Below are 22,234 nucleotides of genomic sequence, written 5' to 3'. Positions count from 1 at the left end.
GGTATTGTTTAAACAGCTTCAATTATTAGTGCTGCTAGGTAGAATTGGATTTTAGGCAAACATTAAACTTAGCATAATCTCTAAATTTGATTTTTAAATCTCATAGGATTAGGTCTTAAATTTTATCTTTCTGATATAGAAACATGTACATGAAATATTGGTGCCCAAAGCAGTATGATGAGGAAACTGCAATATGATGCAAGAAATATTTGTTTTATTAGTCTTGTTGTGAGATGTTTCTGTGGAAATAGTTATTTACCTCTGGAAAGCAATCAACACAGGTTGCCTGGAATAGGCATGGAGTAGGCCCAGAATCTATCTTTGATAGGGAAAACAATGAAAAGCAAGGACTCCAAATCCATGATGTTAGAATTTCTTGTCCTCTGGGATAGTGGAGTTTAATGATGACTTCTGTTGATTTGCAGACATTAAAGGTAGAATTCTCATCAGGTGATGTTTTTCAGTGCATGCTGTTTGGGCTTGTGGCCTCAAACATTCTTCAGGCTCTTGTCTAATGCTTTTGGTACCAGATGGTGTCACTGTCTGCTCCTGGCCCAAGACCGAGTTTTTACTAAGATGTATTTAGTATTAGTATCTAAGATGCAATTCTGTGGTATTATTCAAATTCTTAAACTATTTCATTGTGTTCCCTCCTCAGAGCAGCAAAAAAGTCCCCTTGCTGTCTGGCTGTTTCTTGCTATCCCCTACACTCTGACTAAGCCATTCAGAATTCCATGTAGCACCTTAAAGGTGTGGTAGACCTTTGTACACTTTTCAAAAGGTTCTTAATAATTGCAGCGTGAATGGGTCTTAGAACCATTGAATGTTATCAGTGAGAAAGGCTGTGGGTCATTTAGTTGTACTCCTATGTTTTTGAAGAAATTGAGGCTTAGAGAGGCGAACTTTTTGTAAGTCGGGTTTCTCAGACCTCTAAATAAACTCTGTAATTTACACATAGTTCATAGTTCGTCTAATAATTAATCACATAGTTCATCTAATAATAGCTTCGATTTATTGAGTTCCCATAGACATGCCAGAAATTGTACAGAGTACTGAAATCTACATTTCAACCAGTTTTTTAACACTCAGTTTAACAGAGGGGAGAATGAGGGGTTAGGGAACTTAAGCTTTATCCAAGATGTCAAGCCAGTTTTATTTCTCCTTTATCAACATGAAACTTAAAAAGAATTACTAGTTTATTTAATTGGGGGAATGAATATGACACAAATGTCTTCATGTTTATTTCTGGAAGAATGTTTCATGTAGTAATAATAATACCCACATGCACAGTACTTTTCCTTCCAGACAGTCTGTCTCATCTGTTCTGTCAGGCTTCTGGATTACCTGATGCCCAGAGAGGAAACCCTGACCTCCCAACTCCCACTTTCAGCTTGGTACACACACCTTGTTGCTATGACTTCAGACAGCTCAAGGGCTCCCTCTACTGGTAGCTAACCCAGGACTCTTTCTTAATTTGAGTACTAATTATTGACCCAGTCCAAAGGAGTCTGAGGAATGAGAATATAGAACAGATAAGTTCTTTGCAGTGGAGATATGACGATTTATATACATATTGCTGGAACAGAAGGTGGGGTTAGGTGAGTACTAGGAAAAGGGAACAGAGAAAATTCTTCTGTTGTTGAGAAGTCAGAGAGTTAAGTCACAACTGGGAAATTAGGAAAGGTGGTGTGGAAGATTTGACATTTCTCTGGATCTGAAAGGATGAGTGAAATCTGGCTTTGCGGCAATCCAGGGATAGGGTAGGAAGAGGATAAGCATCTTGGCTAGAGGGAATGGTGTTGGCAAAGGCATGCTGGCGAGGAAGGCAGGGAAATGTGAAAATTGGGGGAAGCAGTGAGTATTCATTTCAGTTTAATTGGAGGATAGGATCTGTGAAATGGAAAAGTTCTCTTGGAATCAGGATGGCATTTTCCAGCCTTGGTAATGATGAGGAAGATGGTTGGCAGAGGGAAGGAAGTTGAATAAGAAGGTCATTTAGATTCCATGTGTTGGTCATGGCTCCAGGGTGGAAAGTCACTGAGAAGTGGCCAGAATACAGATTCCAGATCCTTCAGCAGCCACTGCCACAAGTACTGGAGATTCACAGAGATTGCTCCCTGCCAGTTCACCCCCTTCTTCCTAAGTGATCTTTTCCCAGGCTCCAGCATGGTCTACTTCATGAGGAGCTACATAGACTCACAGGCAAGCATCAGAGTTCCACTTGACTCAGGCTGCGGGCCTTCCGTGCCCCTTCTCCCAGCCCCAGTTGTGAAAAAGGGCAAACCAGTGAGAAAGAATTGAAGGGAAGTGTTTGCACCTTCCTCTGCAGCACAACTCCTCCTGCCCCCACCCTCCTGCTCTGGTGTCTACCTCAGTCCAGCAGGAGACACACTACCACCTGACCGCGCTGGTCCTCTGGGAGAAGACGCACTTCCCGGATACTAAATCTGAAGAGAAATCAGGAAAAAAGAGGATGAGGGGGTGGCGGCGTGGAGGGGAGTAGCTGAAGTGAGACCATGGAGGTCAATCAGTAAGACAAAGGAAAGAGTCACCCAGGGTTTGAGCACTAACTGCCTTCGCCTTCTTACTGTCACCACTTAGATGTCTGTCTGGCGAGTACCTCAAACTCTGCGTGTCCCAAGCAGAACTCCTGGTCTCATCTCCTGTCCAGGCAACTCACCTCATAGCCTCCCTGCCTGCCTGACAGTGCTGACCTTCTCATTGCTCAGGCCAGGAACCTTGGAGTCAGCCTTGGTTCTCCCGTGCCTTTCACACCTCATACCCAGTTCTTCAGGAAATCCCAGAGGCTTTCCAGTCAAAATTTATCCTGACCCGTCTGTCCCCCCACCTGCGCTGCAACTATCCTGGTCTAAACCATCTGTCACCCGCATCCCAGCAGTAGCTCCCTGCCCAGTTCTTTCCCTGCCTGCTGCTGCTATTCTAAACTGAGTAACTAAGAGTGGTCTTCTAAAAATAGGAGTCAGATCTTGTCACTTTTCTGCTTTTCAAACCATGAATGGCTTTTGTACTGTCTCCACAGTCAAAGCCAAGGTCCATACAATGGCCCCCACACTGTGGCCACAGTATCTGGGCTTACTCAGCTGTTACCCCTCTGTCTTTGCAGACCCTTGCCTCCAGCCACACTGGTTTCTTTGCTACTCCTCATAGCCATCAGGCACGCTCCTGCCTTGTGGCCTTTGCACGAACTCTTCCCTCCATCTGGAGTGCTCTTCTTCCACGTATCTGCAGGGCTTACCCTCCCCTATGTAATATTGACCTTAGGAGGCTGTAATCTGTTTTGATTTGGTGTCATGGAGATTATCCGTGGTTTAGAGCAGAGAAATAGATCCTTTTATGGAATCCTCTAGGCCTTCTTGTCTACTGATTAACGAGAATGAAACTGCTGTTGGCTTTTAAAGACAACTGAGGACTGCACAGAGGTGTGTGTGGTGCATTTCACATTTCCATGAAGAAGCACATTTTTGTGTGGGGCAGCACGTGAAGGTCAGGCTGGCTGTGATGGGTTCACTGATTCTCCATGTGCAAGGTTTGTCATTCTCCATTCAGTGACGGTTGTAGGCATTCTTATTTAAAAGATCAATGCAAGTTGTGTTCAAGGAATATTTGGTGTAATTGTTATACATGTCTTAAAGTTCTGTAATTTTGAGCTTCAATTATGCCATTTAACCTAAAATATATAGAGGAAGAATGCATCTGTAGTTTTTCTATTTTAGCTGATTTATTTATTCTTTGGGTTTTAACCTCTTTATTTTTAAATTAATCTTCGAAAGACTTTGCTATAAAAATAACAGATTTGGTAGATAGAACATGGGTTTTGAGACAAGAAGACATTCATTTTAGTTTGAGGTTTACCTTACTGGTGATTATTAGAACAGAGAAGTTGTTTAATGTTTGTTTCTCCATTTTATTGTCTGCAAAGTGAAAATCCTAGTTCTTCTGCAATCAGGTTGTTGCTAGAATGAGATGTGGTCATGTACTGGCTCTGGGTAGTTGCTGGCTGCCATTTCGAATGTCATTTCCCGTTGGACACAAAAGAGTACACCAGTGTTTTGGTATCGTTCATGGTTCAGGAAAACACCTTTAATGGCTTTGAAAGCAAAACTCCTGCTTGTAGCTGACTGCCACTGGACCCATTTTTTGTTTCTGTTTTAAAAATTTTAGTTGAAAACACTTCTCTGTTCTTTCCACTGTCCGCCCTGCACCCCCATGCCCAGAGTCAATGGAAACACACTGTGTGTTCTCTCCTCCCTCTGTCCAGCCCCCATGTGTAAATATGCACACATTTACTTAGATGTTTGCTTGGTGTGTTGATGTCAGGGGCAGAACTAAAGATGGAACTTGTCTTCCATTGAGCTTATTTCTAGAGGACATCTCCATATTTTCAGTTTAGACCAGATTTGATTGAGCTCAACATTTATTCAACTTCTACCATGTGCTGGGCACTTTGCTGGATTGGGGATTTGAAACTGTAAGGTAGTAGGTCTAGCTCTTGGAGAGAATAGACAGAAAGCTATGGTTACTCCGTGTTAGGATGTGTTTCACGACAGGAATACGTGTATGCCACTGCTGGGCCATGAGAGCACGGCGGTGATTATTATCTTGATGTCCTTGCGGACAGTGCTGGGTGTGAGCCCACTCACATGTGGGTCTCCCTCCCTACCTTGCCCTGTTCTGTGATCACTGTTCCATTTAGGGACATAAAACTGGCCAGAGAATTAGTAAGCATGTTCTCTGGGCTTTGAGAGGAAAGCTCAGTGTCAGATACTCTGCCATAGTCAGGCTCTGCATCTCATTTTTGCTTTGGGAAACAGAGTCATCATACAGGGATAAGGAAGCATAAAATGGCATGTTAATTATCTTGAAATATTGGCCAGATTGGTTTTGGGGGCAGGGGAACAGGATGAAGGTCATCTGTAAGAGAAGAGCCTAGGGGGTCTACGGCAGTTGGGTGCCAGCCAGATGGACCTGCGGGCGGTTTTTAGCACAATGCTTAGTCAGCCTGCTTCCTCCCAGCTCTGGCCCTCACTGAGTGTGTTCTTCTTTCTGATTAAATATTACTTATATTCACGATGTGCCCACTGTGCTGCATACTGCCCCCTGATAGTTTACAGGGGTGATGCCCTGCTGTCCAGGTGCGTCTCTTGGTGGGGAGGATACCTACACTTGAATCATATGATCAACAACTAGAATTGAACATGGGGGAGGGGACCTTAGAGATTGTCATCTGTTTGTTTCACTTTACTGATCTGGAGTCTGGGCCCAAAAAGGCTATGTGACTCTGCTCAGGCATTACATCAGGTTTTCTTCTGCTGTGCTCCAGTGACTGCCTGTGCTCCCTGCTAAAATCCTTGTGCAGTTAGGCTCTTGTTACAAGGTATCCCCCCACCCTCCTCCCTCTTTCTTCCCTCCCTGGAACTTCCTTCCTTCCTGACACTGTTCCAGGGCAGCTGGAGAGAAGGGGTAGGACAAAAGTCTTGCCCTCAGGAGCATGTGCTTTAGGGAGCCAGTAGCAAATAAGCAACATCAGCAGTCCAGACAAAGCAGGGAAGGGCTGGGGGTGGGATTGCAGGTGTAAGCAAGGTGGTAAGAGGTCAGACCTCTCTGAGGAACTGGCATTTGAAGAGGGAGCTGAGGAGATGTGAGCCGGGTGCTCACGTAAGGGGAGGGAGACCCTAGCCAGAGGCTGCATGAGGAACAGTGCTGTGTGCTCCAGAAGCCTCTCGATGCTGAGGGAGGTCAGGGTGCCACACACTGCCAGTGCATATTCATTTGAGCGGTGCGGCGGGGCTGGAAGAAGCAGTGAAGGACCTCGGTCTGGTGCCTGAGATGCTTGTAATGGGCTTAAGTTGGTCTTTAGACATGTTGGTGGGCCGCACCATGTGTGACCTGAAGCTCAAGGTATGAGGAGTAGTGACCAGAGTCAGGTTACAGGACCCCCTTTGCTTTAGTTATGGGCCGCCCAGAACAAGGCCATTCTTCCCCTCTCTTGGACTCTTTCCACAAAGCTTCAGATACTTTTCAGTGAAGTAGTGAAGTGGGCCCAGGAGGATCGCATGTTGTTGCGCAACAACGCATGTTGTTGCGTGTGGGACATATCCACAGAAAAGCCTATAGATGTTTTCACCTTTCCATTTCAGACGGCCCATCTGAGGATACTGAACTTAAGGACGCATATCTCATTCCAAGAAACATCATGGCTGAGCCAGACTACATAGAAGATGACAATCCTGAACTAATTAGGCCTCAGAAACTAGTCAATCCTGTCAAAACGTCCCGCAACCATCAGGATCTTCACAGAGAACTTCTTATGAATCAAAAAAGGTACAGTGGTTTCTTGAGCAAAGTTTTCCTTTGGGGACTTTGACTTAAGAGATGTTTTCTTTTCTTGACTGTATTTAAGGCTGCCTTATTCCTTCTAGGATGAGCCAGGCATCCCTCCATGAAGTCAGGTCATGTAGGCACAGCCGCCACTACCGCTCTTACGCTGTGGGCAATAGAGCCTGTCCCCTTCTCAAGAGGACACGAATTATGGAATTTGGTTGGAAGGGCGTCAGTTAAGGATGAAAGAGAGTATCCTAAGTTGAAAAGAAATACATTCTTTCTTGGATTTGTAAAAATTTTGAATTTTCCTCTTATGTTTGGGGAAGTGTGGGAATCCAAGGTAAATACAGCCTGCATTTGTGAGTGGCAGGAAGAAGTCTCTAGAACTACCACAACTTAATAATAGACAAAAGCCCTCTTTTTTTTTTTTAAGTAACATTTAAAATTATTACTATGATCATTTTTATTATTTTTTTGGAGGGGAGAAAACATTTACCTTTTTTATCTTCTTCTTTTTTTTTTTTTTTTAAGATTTGATTTATTTATTTGACAGGGAGAGACAGAGAAACAGCAAGAGAAGGAACACAGCAGAAGGAGTGGGAGAGGGAGAAGCAGGTTCCCCACGGAGCAGGGAGCCTGATGCGGGGCTTGATCCCAGGACCCTAGGATCATGACCCAAGCCGAAGGCAGATGCTTAATGACAAAGCCACCCAGGCACCCTACCTTTTTATCTTTTTTGTCAACTATTTGTTAGCTCCATATGTACCATAAAAACTTTTGGAGGTTGGGTTGATGTAGTCTGCTTTTTAAGTGATTTTGGGCAGGGCCAGGTGACTAGGAGAGCTGAGGATACAAAGTTAGTTTTATTCATTAGGACACAAAGTTACTTATATTATTTAAAGACCTAGTAAGCTTCCCTTAGAACTATCCCCAGTTCTACGGAATGAAACTGTTGATCTGAATTGTGGGACCACAGGTTGGTCATCACCCAACTCCTTACCAAGACCTTGTTAGCTTTCATTACACTGAAGGGTATATAGACCAAGTTAAATAGTAGGGTCATGTTTTTAGAGGGAAGGCCTAATTTTAGAGGTGATGAGGTAGTCCTTCTTCCCCAGTGCACCCCCCTGCCAGAACTCATAACTCCTGTTGAGGAATTCAGAGTGAGGAATTCAGAGTCTACCCTTCCTCTAGGCTAGGAATGTGCTTTCCTCCCTTTTTGTTACCAGCATGCACTAGTATGCCATTGGATTCATGCTGCTTAAATTGAATGCAAGTTTGATCCCTTCTGGATAAGTGCTTAGCTTCTAACTGTCTTTGTCACATAAAAGAAATATATAGATTTGGTATCATTGTGACCAAAGCAAAACAGGAATGTGTACATTCCTAAACAGAGCCACAGAATTTGGAGGCAGTCTTGGCTGGGAAATGATGCCTGCATTTTGGTAGGAAGATCAAAAGTTTGATATAGGGATGCCCGGGTGGCTCAGTCAGTTAAGTATCTGGCTTTGGCTCAGGTATGATCCTAGGGTTCTGGGATCAAGTCCCACATCAGGCTCTTTCCTCAGCAGGGAGCCTGCTTCTCCTCCTGCCTGCCACTCCCCCTGCTTGTGTGCTCATTCTCTCTCACTCTGACAAATAAATAAGATCTTTAAAAAAAAAAAAAAAGTTTGGTGCACTCTAAAAGAGTAGCAGTCACCACTAACTAGTTTCCTGATTGTCTTTTCATTCATGGACCTCCGTTCCCTTATCTGTAAAATGGGAGTAGGGGACATCTCTGAGGGACATTCTAGCTCAAACTGGGTTTTGTTGTTTGTTTTCCTGTTATATCTATGAAAAGGCTCCAAGTCAGAATAGAAGCGAAGGTAAAACCAAAATTGGCAGAACAACTGTTCTCTGAATTACAGGCTACAAAAATATATTTAGTGCCCTGGGTTATATCTCTCTAAAACAAACAGGTTTGTATAATTGAATCTGTTGCCAGATTTTCTAGAATAGGCACTCTCTGTGAAAATGGACCCCCTTCTGTCTAATTTTCTCTGGCCCATGATTTCTTTTCTTTATTTATTACACAGTTAACTCTTTAGTTAGGCCCAACTCAAGTAATTTTGGAGAATACTCTGTTCCATTGAGTACCATAGTGTAGAGAGGATGTCCTTTGAGGTTAGAGGAAATCATTTAAATGTGCATTTGCCATTTAACTTGACCTACCTTTCCGACCTTGGACAAGTTCCCCCTTCCTGAGATATGTGTCTTCATCTATAAAGTGGGAGGTAAAGATATCCTTCTTTGAAAACTTAAATAATAACATATATGAATACCTACTAAAATGACTGTTGTATAATAAATGCTTATTAGTCCCATCCATGTTCCACTTCCCATGGAGCATCATCAGGAAATCCCCGTTGCTTTTCCCTCTTTTTCCCTAAAGGGTAAAAGAAAGAAAAGGCAGGAAGAAGGAAGGTTCAAAAATCAAATGAATATATCTCATCCTATGTTTTCAGGTCTTTCAAGATAAGGTCTTAATTTGGTGCAGTCCTGTCATTAGAAATACACCCAGTTTGTGAAGTGAAAGCTCTCCAACAGTTTTTTTCTTCTATTCGTCTTCCATCGTATATACTTGCTAGAGACTGTGGGGTTTTTATTTCTAAATTTTCGTGCCAAATGACAGGAGGTTTCACATGGATAATATGTTTGGTTAAAGGATAATTGTACTTGATGACTGGTTTGTATCGTAACAAAAGTCTGCTTGCTTTTCTACAGTTCGTAAAGGGCCTTCTCATATTTTATCTTATCCAGTGATCTTTCCAATAACCCAGTGTGTGTTATGTTGGGGTCACCCTTATTTGACATGTAAATAAGAGAAAACTCAGAGAATAAACATAAAATTAAAGGTAGCCCATACAGATAAGTCAGGTAGAGTAATAATATCTGTCAGAAAAAACAGAGAAAAGAGAGGGAAGACAGCAGTGAGATCCACACGACGCGAGTGTTCTTTGGAGCCCTGTACCTTTGCTCTACAGAGACACAAATTTGGCTCAAAGCCCTGGAGCAGTTGTTTCACAGAACTTTTCAGGTTACATTTTATTTTTATTATTTTTTTTATTATGTTCAATTAGCCAACATATAATACATCATTGGTTTTTGACGTAGTGTTTAATGATTCATTAGTTGCATACCCCGTTACTCCCTCCCCCCACCCCCCATCCTTCTGTAACCCTCAGTTTGGTTCCGGACTCCAGAGTCTCTCATGATTCATCTCCCTCTCTGATTTCTTCCCATTCAGTTTTCCCTCCCTGTGCTATTTTAGAGATCATAAGAGAAAAGCAGAGTCACTGGTTAGTTAGATTAAAAGTCTTTACATTTTGAGCTGGTTGCAGTCTGCCATTAGGTCTGATTATGAGGACCCTTGGTCAGGTTCTTCGGTTCTGTAGGTGTTCCCAGTGACATTATTTCAAGAGGCATTATTTTTTGTAGTTGAAAGATGAGCATTCAGGAAGTCTTAAAAATATAGGGGTATTCCTATATAACTTACAGGGATTCTGTCTTCTCTACAATGAGTACTTTTGGCCACACCTAGAGAATACCCAGTCACTTAAACGCATCCCTAAAATTGGTTCTTTGGCTTGTACCCTCCAGTCAGTGGTTTCTACTTCCCTGTGTTTTTAGTTGATCTTCATCTTGTATGCTTTGCTAAACATAGAGTTCTTCAGTAGATACTTGCTGCTGTATCAGGTGGGAAAAAACATGGGAAACTGAGTTAGAAGTCTTTGCATTTAGAATCCCTGCAGGTAGAAATGGCTCAAGGCAAAAATGTAGATAAGACAGGCCACAGCAGAGGATTCCAAGATTAAAGGTGAAGGGCTTGAAATCCAAATGCAGCCCTCCCCCTCCATCCTAAATAAAAAATTGGGCCAGGAGATGTTTGGCTGTGTGGGTGGGGAGCTGTTCTGTTAGGGTCTGGGCCAGCCCTTGCCTCTGGCTCCACGTGCTCCCAGGTGAGGAGGGAATTTCCCCTTTAGGGGCTTTATGCATCTGGGGTAGAGGTGGAGTGAGTGTAGATCCTTCCAGTCTGCCCCTGGATGTACTCAGTGGTTTATGTGAAATCTAAAACACAACTTTAAAAGTTGTCTGTACATTACATCACGATGGTGGAAATATAAATTGTTGCAGCCTTTTTTGGAGGGCAGTTTGGCAATACCCATCAAAATATAAAATGTGTAGAAGCTTAGCTAGTGGTTCTATGTCTATGAATCTAGCCAACAGAAATATTTACATAAGAGTGTAAGTGTACATGTATACGGAAGTTCATTGCCTCATTGCTTTTAACAGGGAACAATGGGAAATAACCTAAATGTCTGTCAGGGAGTGGGAAAATTTTGGGACCTCTGTACTGTGAGGTCTTGGGCAGATGTTGGGAAGAATGAGGACCTGCTCTGCAAGGCTGTGGAAAGTATGGAAGAGCACAGACCAGACTCTTAGTTATTTCTAGGTGTGGGAATGGGAAGCATCATGGGGCCAGGCCCTCTACCTTGTACAGTTCTGACCACACAGAATAAACGGTAAGTGGTGCTCCCAAGATTTGTTTAACAGGAGGAGTTTGGGTGTGCTTTTACTTTTTATTTTACATATGTTACCTAATCCATTATTTTGTAAAGAACACATTAATTTTTAAAATTAATTTATTTTAGAGATGGGGGAGGGGCAAGGGAGAAGGAAAGAGAAACTTAAATGGACTCCATGTTGAGTGGGGGTCCTGACATGGGACTCAATCCCACGACCCTGAGATCACAATCTGAGCCAAAACCAAGAGTCGGATGCTTGACCTACTGTGCCACTCAGGTGTCCCTAGGGCATGTATTCTAAAAAATTGTCTTGGCCTTCTGTCACGTCACAGCCACAGGAAGCAGACTCAGAAATAACTGTTGGTGTTGAGCAGTTCAAAGCCACCAGGACTTGAGCACCTATCAGTCATAAAGGAATTGCAAGTACTTGTTAATTATATATGTCACAATTGATTAAAGCAAATCAACTATTAACCGTGCACAGAATGACACTGTAGTCTTTAGGAGATTTGGAGAGTCTCGTTTCTGTCTTTGGACACTCTCTCTGTAATCTGGTCCAGTTTTTGACTCAGAATCATATGGTTAGTGCTTGACTTTCTCCATTCAGCACAGAAAGTGAAGTGATCTGCTGTGATAAAATATTAACTAAATTTGTATGACTTTTTGACTGCTGTAAGTGCAGAGCATTTATCAGATAAGCACCATTTTCCTGAGCCTTCTGTGACTAAGTATTTTATCTTACTGCCACCATTGTGTGAAATCTTTGACTAGAAAATGAATACTGGATATTACTTAAACCCATTCATAGGCTGCAACAGAACGTCAGCTTAGTGTTCATACATCAAAGTTTGTTCAACAGCCTTTGCATAATCCGGGAGAATTTAATAACCGTTGAGGTTAATTTTGTCAGTGAAATAAAGGGAAAGGAAAATGTTTGAAATTTAAATGATGCAGATAGCTAAATTCTTAATCCTCAAATTTAAATCCCTTAATTCTGTCTGTTGTATCACACTGAGGCATTTTAATAATCATGAAACTAAGCAGGTCTTTACTCAGATTATTTACAAACAAATTTTCCTACATTTGTTGTGAGCAAAGTACCATAAGCAGTTTTTATTGCACGTAATATTTCCAGAATCGTCTGTCCATACTTCTGTCGACATCATAAGATCTTAGTAACTGCAAAACAAACTGTAAATAAATTATAAAAGTTACACATGTCTTTTGCCTCCTTTTTTGGAATGAATTTTAGTACTTTTCTCCTTTTTTATCAAAAGTTCTGCTTTTGATAAAATTGGGAAAGTGGAGACATGTATGTTATTTTGGCTATCCTTTATCTGTAGTGATGGAATATACTGATCTTTAGTCTGTAAACCACAACTCTGAAAAATTGGCGATTTAAAAAAATGTAGATAGAAGAGATGCCAAATTTCTAAAAATTATAGTTAGATAAATGAAGAAGTGTGAAATTGAGAATTCATTCACAGATGTGATAGTGTGAGCTTGAAAGAACATTGAGATGAGTGTGTTGCTGAGAGCACACACTTCAGAAATTGTTGTTAGATTTAACGGTTACTCAGATGACTCCTAGATGCTGAGACACATTGGTTGATTGACATAGTTTAGAGAACAACCACTCAGGTAGACGTTCCTGATTTATAGACTAGCAGTCACCATCAGCAGGACCAGAAGGTGCATGGGAAAGTGCCTGGACCTATCTCAGTACGGTGGATTCATCAGGGCCCCTCTTGCTGCCCAGAAAAGCCTGAGTCCCTTTTGGGTCAAGTGTGCACGTGTGTGGATGCATGAGAGTGACTGTGCACACTGTCACTTAAGCCCTGTGTTGTCTGAAACTGACAGTGTTCTTCCTATTTTGTGGTTTCATTTTTATTTTAAAGGCTCTTAGTAAATGTTAATATCAAGTTGAGATGACTTAGAGCTAGTGGAGACTTGCTACAGAGAAAGGAAAGATAGGAGAAGGTAGGCTGGCAAAGCCAGCACCTTGAAAGCCTGGATGGAGAAGTATTGAAGAAATGGTAGAAAACTAGAGACGAGGAGTGTCCTACCTAACAGTAAACATAGACATTCCATCTAAGGAGATGCCCTTGAATTACCCCAGAGATTTTGGGTGGAGGGTTGCTAGTGAATGATCTAAGTTTTGGTTTTGTTTCTGCCCATCTGAAGAGATGGCAGCCTTGTTTCTTTGTCAGAAATGTAGACTTTCCCTGCAGCCTAATGTCCATCCATCATCAGTGGTAAACTGCACATCTGAAGTGGTCCCACTGCAAGGAGCACTGGGAGTCTTGGGAGCAGAGATCCCCGTGGCCATGCGCCCCTGGGAGCTGATGACATCTCAGATGTACCTGCACATATTCAAGAGCCCTCTGACAGATCTGAGAATTTTGGAAGAGGAGTCCAGGGCCATTTTGCTATTTAAATTTCTGTGCTAGCCTGTCTCTGGTTACTTTCAGTACATGGGATCAGGGGCTCCATCTTGGGAAGCCTCCCCCAAAACTTCACGTGGAGGCACCTCATATTCTGGGCATCTCTATCGTCACCATCTCCACCATCTCTGGCCTCTCCATCTCTGTCATCTCCATCTTCTCCATCATCTCCATCTTCTCCATCATCTCCATCTCCGCCATCTTCTTCTCCATCTCCATCATCATCATGAGTGACCTTAATACCCACCGAATGAGCATGCTGTTCCAACCTTCCCCACCCCAAACCATTCTCACTAACCTTTGCATAGGCTAGTATCTGGCACACAGTAGGTGCTCAGTACATTTTTATTGAATGAGTGGATTTTGCTTACCCTTGGAAGTTGTTCTTGCCCTTTCTTTCATGCTCGTGAATTTCTGGTACCAACAGTGTTGACTTACTGGTAGTAGACATCACAGTAATGCTAATTCAGTAGACTTGTTTTCTGTGGCTGATACCTTAAACTAAATTTCTGTTTATGAAGGATGTGTCCATTGGATTAAAACTTTGTTTTCTTCTCTTTTCTTTTTTTTTAGATTAAAACTTTCTAATTTTGTTCTTTCTTTCTTTCTTTATTTGCAGGGGTCTTGCCCCTCAGAATAAGCCAGAATTGCAGAAAGTAATGGAAAAGAGAAAACGAGATCAAGTAATAAAGCAGAAAGAAGAAGAAGCACAAAAGAAGAAATCTGACTTGGAAATAGAGCTATTAAAACGGCAACAGAAGCTGGAGCAGGTTAGAGTGATGGGGTTGAAAAGTTGTTTTTTTTCCTTTATTGAGATAAATCTGACATTCAGTATTGTGTAACTTTAAGGCACACAGCATGTTGACTTGGTACATTTTTACTGTGGTATGTTTGGCCCTGAAGGCTTAGCTAGCACCTCTGTCACATCACAGAGCTACATTGCTCCTGGTGCTGGGAACAGTGAAGATCTAGTTACTCAGCAAGTTGGATGTCCATAGTAGTTTTGTTGACTGTAATCACTGTTCTGTGTGTGGGGTCTTCCAGGACTTCTGCATCTACCGGCTGCAAGTACATACCCTTAAACAGCATCTCTCCCATCTCCCCAGCCCCTGGGAGCCACCGTTTTACTCTCTGCTTTTATAATTTTGGGGTTTTTTTAGATTCCACATATGAGAGAGATCATGCAGTATTTGTCTTTCTATGTTTGACTCATCTCAAAAGTTATCTTTTCTGTCCTGAGAAATAAGGCTGTTGGAACAAGCAGAATTTGCCAGACCTATCAGATGTAAATGTTTATTGCATAAAAGGAAAATATGAGACAGAATGTCAGCAAATGGGCTAGCATACATTCAAAGTAAAGACAAGGATTCTACTGAGGACTTAGAAGAGATTCAGGAGGCAAAGCCCAAACTGGGGAATATCCCTGAACTCACAGCAGAGTGTCGGGAGAGCAAGCAATTGAGTGAAATTCAACTTCACCGAAACTGCGCGCAGAGCCAACTGTGCCCTGGTCTCAGGAGCTTGTTTGCTTAGCTTTGATTTCGGGTTCTCGTCGTCTCTGGTATTGCTGATAGTACCAACCAGAGGGCTGCTGCTCCCGCACAGGACGAGCCCAGGGCCCGTATGCAGACGAGCGTATATCCACGTAAGATGGAGACCAGGAGAGAATGTCTTTCACTGGGAAACAGAAGGTGTTAGGGACTTTGGAAAGTGAAGGAATGTTTTGGAAAGCCTCTCAGTATGTAAATAATTGTCCTGTTTCTGAATTTCATTTAGCTTGAACTTGAGAAGCAGAAATTGCAAGAAGAACAAGAAAATGCCCCAGAGTTTGTGAAGGTTAAAGGCAATCTCAGGAGAACAGGCCAAGAAGTGGCCCAAGCGCAGGAGTCGTAGGCCCCGGCGATGGAGACGGCGCGCCTGGGCCACCACGCAGGGAAGCTGTGAGCGCGCGCCTCCTCAACGCTTAATCTCAGGGCCGAAGCCCCTGGCGAGAACCCCAGCCAGCACAGAACTGTTACTTTAAGAAGGATTTGGTTTTGGTTTTCCTACAGTCTGGGTGGATAAATGATCTGTGACCGTTGCGATTCCTATTCGCCAAACGAAGGATGTTGACCAGCACTTAAGTTGGGATAAGTGAACCTGTGTTCAGAGACCTAAACAAAAACAAAAACCCCACAACAGCAAAAAAGAAAGAGGACACTGGAATAAATTCTAGAAAGTTGCACTACCTGGTTTTTCCTTCTAGTCCAAGTTTAATGGGGGCATAGAGCCTTTTTTTGTTCTAAAACCTAAAGAAAATGTGTTTTGTTTCTTCCTTTAGTTTTCTGTTAGATAATTTAGATCAGATAGGACGGTATTTGACCTGTTACACCCAACATGTGTAAAGTCCCTTTTGAGACTCCAGAGCTGTCTCGTTTCATTACACTTGGACCTGTGTTATATTGACACCCGAGAGTGTTAATATTGAGCACAGCTTTTACCCTTGTTGACATTCAGATTCAGAAATAGGGTGAGAAGGTTAAAAATATGGAAAAAAATTCATAAAAATATGGAAACAAATACATGTAAAAGATACAGAAAAACACATAAATATTCATCTTGATCTTATTTTAATTCCTTTGGGTTCTCTGATACTAGAATGTTCCATGATGACATTCCAGTTCGGAGAAGGAACATCATATAAATCCACCTATTGCTTTGATGACTGTTAGAATTTTGTTTCGTTTTGTTTTGTTTCGCTTTTGAATTTCTTGCTGAGCTAGTCCTTGTATATGAAACAGTCTCCCAATTCGTTGGAGAAGAAAAACTAGTCCATATTACCCAACTTCAGTGTCAAAAATAGAGGGTGCAAATCTTTGAGAGCAGTGTGGGGGGCGCTCCCATTGGGAGCTGGGCAAGGAGGAGTTCTTTGGGTATTTTAATGTGAAACAAATGTAGGTTGGTCTCCAGGAGGCCTAGGTAGAAGGTTGGTAGCATTTGTTCATTTTGAGATTCATTAAATCCAAATTTTGAAAATTTCAGATTAAAGATCACATATTGCTTTGTCTTTTTTTTTTTTTTTTCTTGTGAAGAAAGATTGTTCCACTGCCCTGTTGGCGGTGATGACTACTGTCCTGCCTCTCAGGAAGCACCAAGGTGAGGGGAGAGGCTGCCCAGCTTCCGCATGCTAGCCAGCTTGCTACTCGAAGTGAAGTCCCAGGCAAGCAGCAAAATCCTGACGCAAAATGCATTTTATTACTGCTGGTATGGGCAGGGATATATTCTACTTGGGTTGATCTGGAGGAATTTATGTGGATTCAGTAACATCCATCGAGATGATCCAGCCAATCATTTCTACAGTGAAGAGTCATCTTAAACTTCTTTTAAAACTGGATCCCGAGCTTCTAATCCTAATAAGCATAGTAGAAATTAGCTTTCCGTGGGAATGCTTTAGTTTTCATAGCTGACAGGTTCATATTCAACCCTCTTGTAAACAAGATAAAGGTAACCACAATGACAATATACTGCTAGTCAGAGAACATGTCGGTTACACCTGAAGTGGGTGATTTCTCGTCAGTAAGTATTAATGAAAAACGTGAGATGCTTAAGATAAAATGTTGCTCTCTGATAGTTTGCTTTCGGAGGATGGAGTGGTAACTGGTTTTTTCCATCCTTCTAAACTTTGAGAGAAGAAAGTATGCTAAATGATCATCTTCAAAGTACCTTTCTGATCACACGTTGATTGGAGTGCTTTCTTTGTGTATTTGGGCTGATGATGAGATTTGCAAAATGAAGATTCAGAACTGGCTCATAGCTTTTCACCTAACTGGATGTTGGATCTTAAGTCCTGTGCCCTTGAAGCAATTCTGCCGCTTGATGAAATTTTCAAGGGCCCTGAGAGGCCCTATTAGCAGGACCGATTCTCTTCCTAGAACTTACCCAGAATTCATTCCTCACTGGGAAGAATTACAGAAACATGTCCCTCCCAGTCTCACTCACCAGTCGGCACAGTGACGTGTGGTGAGTAGTACAAAGTCTGGCCAAAAGACTTGTAAATAGTGTGAAGTGATGTCTTATGACCAAACGGTGGGATGTACAGGTGAGAAGCTCTCTGAAATTGTCAGATCAGCTAGGCTCACAAGCCCGAGTTTCAGAGGGTGCCTGTCTCTCCTCCACACATTCATACTGGACAGTCCAAACTCCTAGGACTTGTGAACATACAAGCAGTTTTGTGCTTTGAGCCACTTTTTGACCAAAATGGCTCCATTTTTCCACTCTATGGTTTTCTTAAACTAGTTCAGTGTTTTATAGTCTCCTGGTAGTGTTGCTTTCTAAGCTACAACAAACGTTGACTTTATTCTTCTACTCTGAAAAATCTTGACTTGTTTGAGTGTATATAATATATATAAAGGGAGCCTTAATGGATTTGTTTTCATAATTTAATATTTTTTGTATTTGCTCTTGTACAATTGTTTTTAATGGAAAGTATTACAGAATTGAGGGTGGAATTCTTAGAACCAAAGTTATTCTTAATAAAAATCACCACATGCTTGGACCATGAAGCTGTGTTTGTCTCTTCTGTTAGAGATGGATGTCTGGCACTGAGGGTGGGAGCATTGCATTCAGCTCAAGGGGTAAAAGGGGCTTTTAGGTCTCCCTTTGGTGACTGTCCTCTTGACAGCGGTCTCCCTCCTGCCCCAAATCAGTTATGTCCTCTGGAGCCTTGTGTCCGTTAGGCTGACAGTTCACTGTGTCAAACAAATTCATGCTAAGGGATCATGCTACTTTTTGTATAAAACGTGGTATGTTAGTAGCCGCGGTCAGCCCTTCAGATCAAAGTATTCTGAATTTTAGGTGGCTTGGTAGGACTGTGGAGGTATATGTTGGTAAGGGCTATTTTTTAATGCCGTGAGCTCGTACGTATGACATATTTGACGCGTGACCATGAAATTATTCTGCTTTTTCAGCTAAATTTACATTATCCTCAAAAAGTTACTTTGGGAAAATCTACACTTGATGACTTTGTACTGTTAGTTAAAATAGTTGGGAGATTCTGGTCTCTTTGTGCCTTTATTTTCCAGCCCCCAATCATTACTCACCTTGATGACCCAACTGCTAGTGTCTTTGGACTCTGTTTTGAAAATCAGATCTACTCAGGGCAGTGTAGCTGTCCCACCTCTAAGGGTATACTGTGAGCTCTAAAGACCAATGCAGTGGATAGACGTGCTCCAAAGTGATTTGTGCCATAGCTTCATTCTTGGAATGCAAGCAGGCAAACCCCAGGGGGGCAGTTCTGAGGCTGTTACTCTGTTTCCTAGAGCCACTCCATGCTTGTTTGTTTCTTAGAGTAAGAGTTACAGATTTGAAAAAAAGACAGGGCAGTTAAAGTGTTTGATAATGTTTGAAATGCCAAGGGCAGCCAAAAAGTATTAGAATAAAACTGGCAGGCTTACATTTACTAGTATAATGAAATGGAGTGTTTTCTTTCTAAGATCTTAGGATAAATAAAATCTTTATGAGGTAGCCTCACAATTACAATTTCTTCCTTTTTGTTTCCTCTTAGAAAGATGCAGTCTATCAACTAGGCATGTTTTCAACATCTTCGCACTTGTTCCTAGATATCCTGCAAGATGGTAATTGCCAACCAGAGTCCAGTACAAAGGACACTTGGTTATTTATTGAGAGTGTGCTGATTGCTGCTTGGGTGTTGTTGCTCCCAGGCCCCTTGAGGTTGGGGAATATATATCTGTGTGTCAGTGTGAATATATATTTACACATCTGCACTGATACTTATTTTTATGTTTCTAGTTACTGAAAATCACGAGTTCATATTAATACTCTCAAATCTAACCTAGTACTACCTTCTACCTTTCCTCTTTCGTTATGTGTAGCTTCTTTCTCTCGCAGTGAACGCCGCCTCCGTGTACTTACTCATTTTCACACACCCCATCCCACCCCATAACCTAATCTATCTCCTGCCTTCACTCAGCACTGTCCCCACTCTGGCCCTGCCTATAGGCTTTGTGGCTGAATTATCAAGGAAGAAAACAGGTTTTTCTTGGATATTTTAAGCATTGATTGTGAATTTAAATTAAATTATCTCAAATCTCTTGAGAACTGCAGCTTTAGTATGCCTATTTTGTACCTTTCAAACCTCAAATAATATGTGAACCATGCTGGATGTGTCAATTTGGGTTCCCTAGAGAAACAGAGCCAAGAAGAAATAAGAAAGAGTTAGTGAAAGATATGATTGATTGATAGGTAGGTAGATAGACTCACGAGGAATGGGCTCACGCAATTATGGAGGCTGAGAATACCACCATCTGCTGTCTGGATCCTGGAGACCAGGAGAGCCAGCCAGTGGTTTGATTAAGCTTGAGTCTGAAGGTGTAACGCACAGTCTGAGAGCAGGTGACCCCTGTTGCAGCTCGGAAGTCAGGCAAAGGGAGAGAAAGGGAGTGAAACCTCTTTGCATCCTCTTTTGTTCTGTTCACACAGGCCCTCCGTGGGTTGGTTGTGGGGCGGGCTGCCTACTGAGCCCATTGATCCAAATGTCAGCCTCCTCTGGTAACACTCATGGACACACCCAGAAATAATGTTTAATCTGGGTACCCTGTGGCCCAGGCAGGTTGACATAAAATTAGCCATCATACTTGAATACAGTGTTAACACAGCATTAAAAATAACGTACATAAACCTATTTACAAGTCAACTTATGAGCTTAATGCCCTAAAATTTTTTACTTTAAAAATACTTTCCTACTATTATGGCTATATTTATTTTCATATTGTCCTAGGGATTCAGTCATATCTCGCTCTATTTCCTGGGCTTGTAGTAATCTTCTACCAAGCCTAAAAGAAAAGGAATTCCCCAGACTAACTGAGAGCACCAGCTAAGGACATGGAGCCTGGCCACACAGTGTAAAGCCGATTGAACCATGAGCCACAGGCCTTGGATCAAGTCATTTTATAATTAATTCTTACTTGCTTTGTCACAGGATTTTTAATATCTGGAATTTTTTGTAACATGGTATCTTTCCCAGAAATGAAGTATTCTTTAATTTTGTGTGGCCAGGATTGCCTTACTCGTCCTGACTTTATGATACATTGATCTTGTCTATTAGCATTTTTGAAAATTAGAAATGCCTTATCGATATCCTATAGGATCAGTAGGATTAAATTGAGGTTAATTGGTAGGATCATGTTGAGATTTTTGTCTGTAAAGAATCATCAAATCTGTGTGGCGAATTCTTTGAGTCATCTGGCTATTATCTTGGGCATACTGTTCTGTCCATTTACATTTGTTACTGTGTCTCATCAGTGACTCCTTTTCTACTTGGTTATTGTATGTGACATATGACCACTAATGACAATCAGTCTTCTTTCTATTTGTACTACTTTTTTTGAGTTTCCTTCCTTTATTCCTTCCTGCATGGATAGCTAGAAATAAGAACATGCCCATGCTTTATGAAAATATGTATTCTTAGAACAAAAATACTCTCATATAGAAACAATTCTTTAAGCATATCCATCCTTAGTTTGTATTAAAATTCATTTTTCTCTTTTGGGTATCATGAATCTGGCCTTTTGTAGATTTAGCTTCTTAGAATTTTTATCTCCTCTTTTTTTGGATGCTCAGAATTTTATAACTTGGCTAGTGGCAACCCCTCAAGGTTATTCCTATGTCTTCTGAGTTTTATAAAATATTGCTTCTAACAGGAAAGTATACTTACTCTGTTACAACAGTAGGATGTTTCAGATCAGCCTAATTTTTTTTTCCCGACATAAGACATATACTTGCCTTTCAAGGAGTCCTGGTTCCTCTTGGTGCAGAATGGAAATGGGGACCACCGTTTGGCATGAGGGGTGCACAGGAGAGTTGTTAATGGACAAAGTACTCCTGCACTTTTAGTAGTGATAGATCTAGGGGACATGAAGTCACCCTGGATTTTCCATTTTAACCCTTTAGGTGAGTCTTACTGAACCAGAAACCTTTCCATTACACTTAGATTTACAGACATATTTTCCTTTAAGAATTATGAAGCAGGGGGTTGAGGGGCACCTGGGTGGCTAAGTCGGTTAAGCATCTGCCTTGGGCTTAGGTCATGATCCTAGGGTCCTGAGTTGGAGTCTTGAGTCTGGCTCCATGCTCCCTCCGTGCAGTGGGAGTCAGCTTCTCCCTCTGCCCTTTGCCCCTTCACCCCACCTGCTCGTGTGCTCTCTCTCTCTTTCTCTCTCAAATAAATAAATCTAAAAAAAAAAAAAACAACCTCTTTTCTAAAAAAAGAATTATGGAAGGGGACTTGCCTGTCTAGATATCAAAACACACTTTTAAGCAACAGTAATTTAACTGGGTGGATACTGGCCCACATTAGACAAATAGATCAATAGAACTGAATAGAAAGCCCAGAAGGAGACTTATTTGCATATTGAAATTTACTTTTTGATTGAGGCAGAATCTTATTTCAAATCAGTTAGGAAAAGATAAACAATCCGGTGAAAAGTTTTGGGGCCATTAGAACAAAACAAATATGTATTCCTCTTTCTAACACCAGATCTTTCTAAGACTAAGTCTTAGAAAGACTTTTCTAAGTCTTTTCTTTCTTTCTAAGTCTAAGACTGCCAATTATTAAAGTGTTCACATAAAAATAAAACGATAATTCTGGAAATAGGAGGGGCTTTCCTAAGCAAGACATTTAACCCAAAATCTATAATCAAAAGACTGGCAAATACAGCTAGTGAAAATGAAACATTTTTGTATAAAAAAAAATTTTAAGGGTCAAAAGGCAAGTAACTAAGATACACTACATATACAGCAGCAAATGAATAACACATTACATACATGTCTATTATGTGTCTACATACAGAATGTCTGCAAATGTCAATCCAATAAAAAAATGAACAA

The 22,234-nt window shown here is 41.6% G+C and overlaps 1 protein-coding gene across 5 annotated transcripts in view; it reads left to right on the top strand.

Moving 5' to 3' along the window:
• The window catches only part of FAM107B (family with sequence similarity 107 member B), a gene marked incomplete at its 5' end in the record, with an annotated part of 221,910 nt that extends 204,022 nt beyond the window's left edge, over nt 1-17,888 (top strand). For 4 of the 5 annotated variants that reach the window (XM_080811748.1, XM_080811750.1, XM_080811751.1 and 1 more), the window contains 3 exons: nt 6,159-6,342; nt 13,971-14,121; nt 15,128-17,888. In XM_080811748.1, coding sequence (XP_080667874.1) covers nt 6,159-6,342; nt 13,971-14,121; nt 15,128-15,244 — 452 coding nt within the window. In that variant the 3' untranslated portion in view covers nt 15,245-17,888. Of the gene's footprint in view, nt 1-3,448; nt 3,548-6,158; nt 6,343-13,970; nt 14,122-15,127 lie in introns of those variants that run through there. The other variant, XM_080811749.1, reaches the window with a different exon arrangement.
• Nucleotides 17,889-22,234: the final 4,346 nt, after the last annotated feature.

This window comes from Martes martes (genome assembly GCF_963455335.1).
Source record: "Martes martes genome assembly, chromosome: 8".
NCBI lineage: Eukaryota > Metazoa > Chordata > Mammalia > Carnivora > Mustelidae > Martes > Martes martes.
This window is presented reverse-complemented; position numbering and strand designations above follow the sequence as displayed.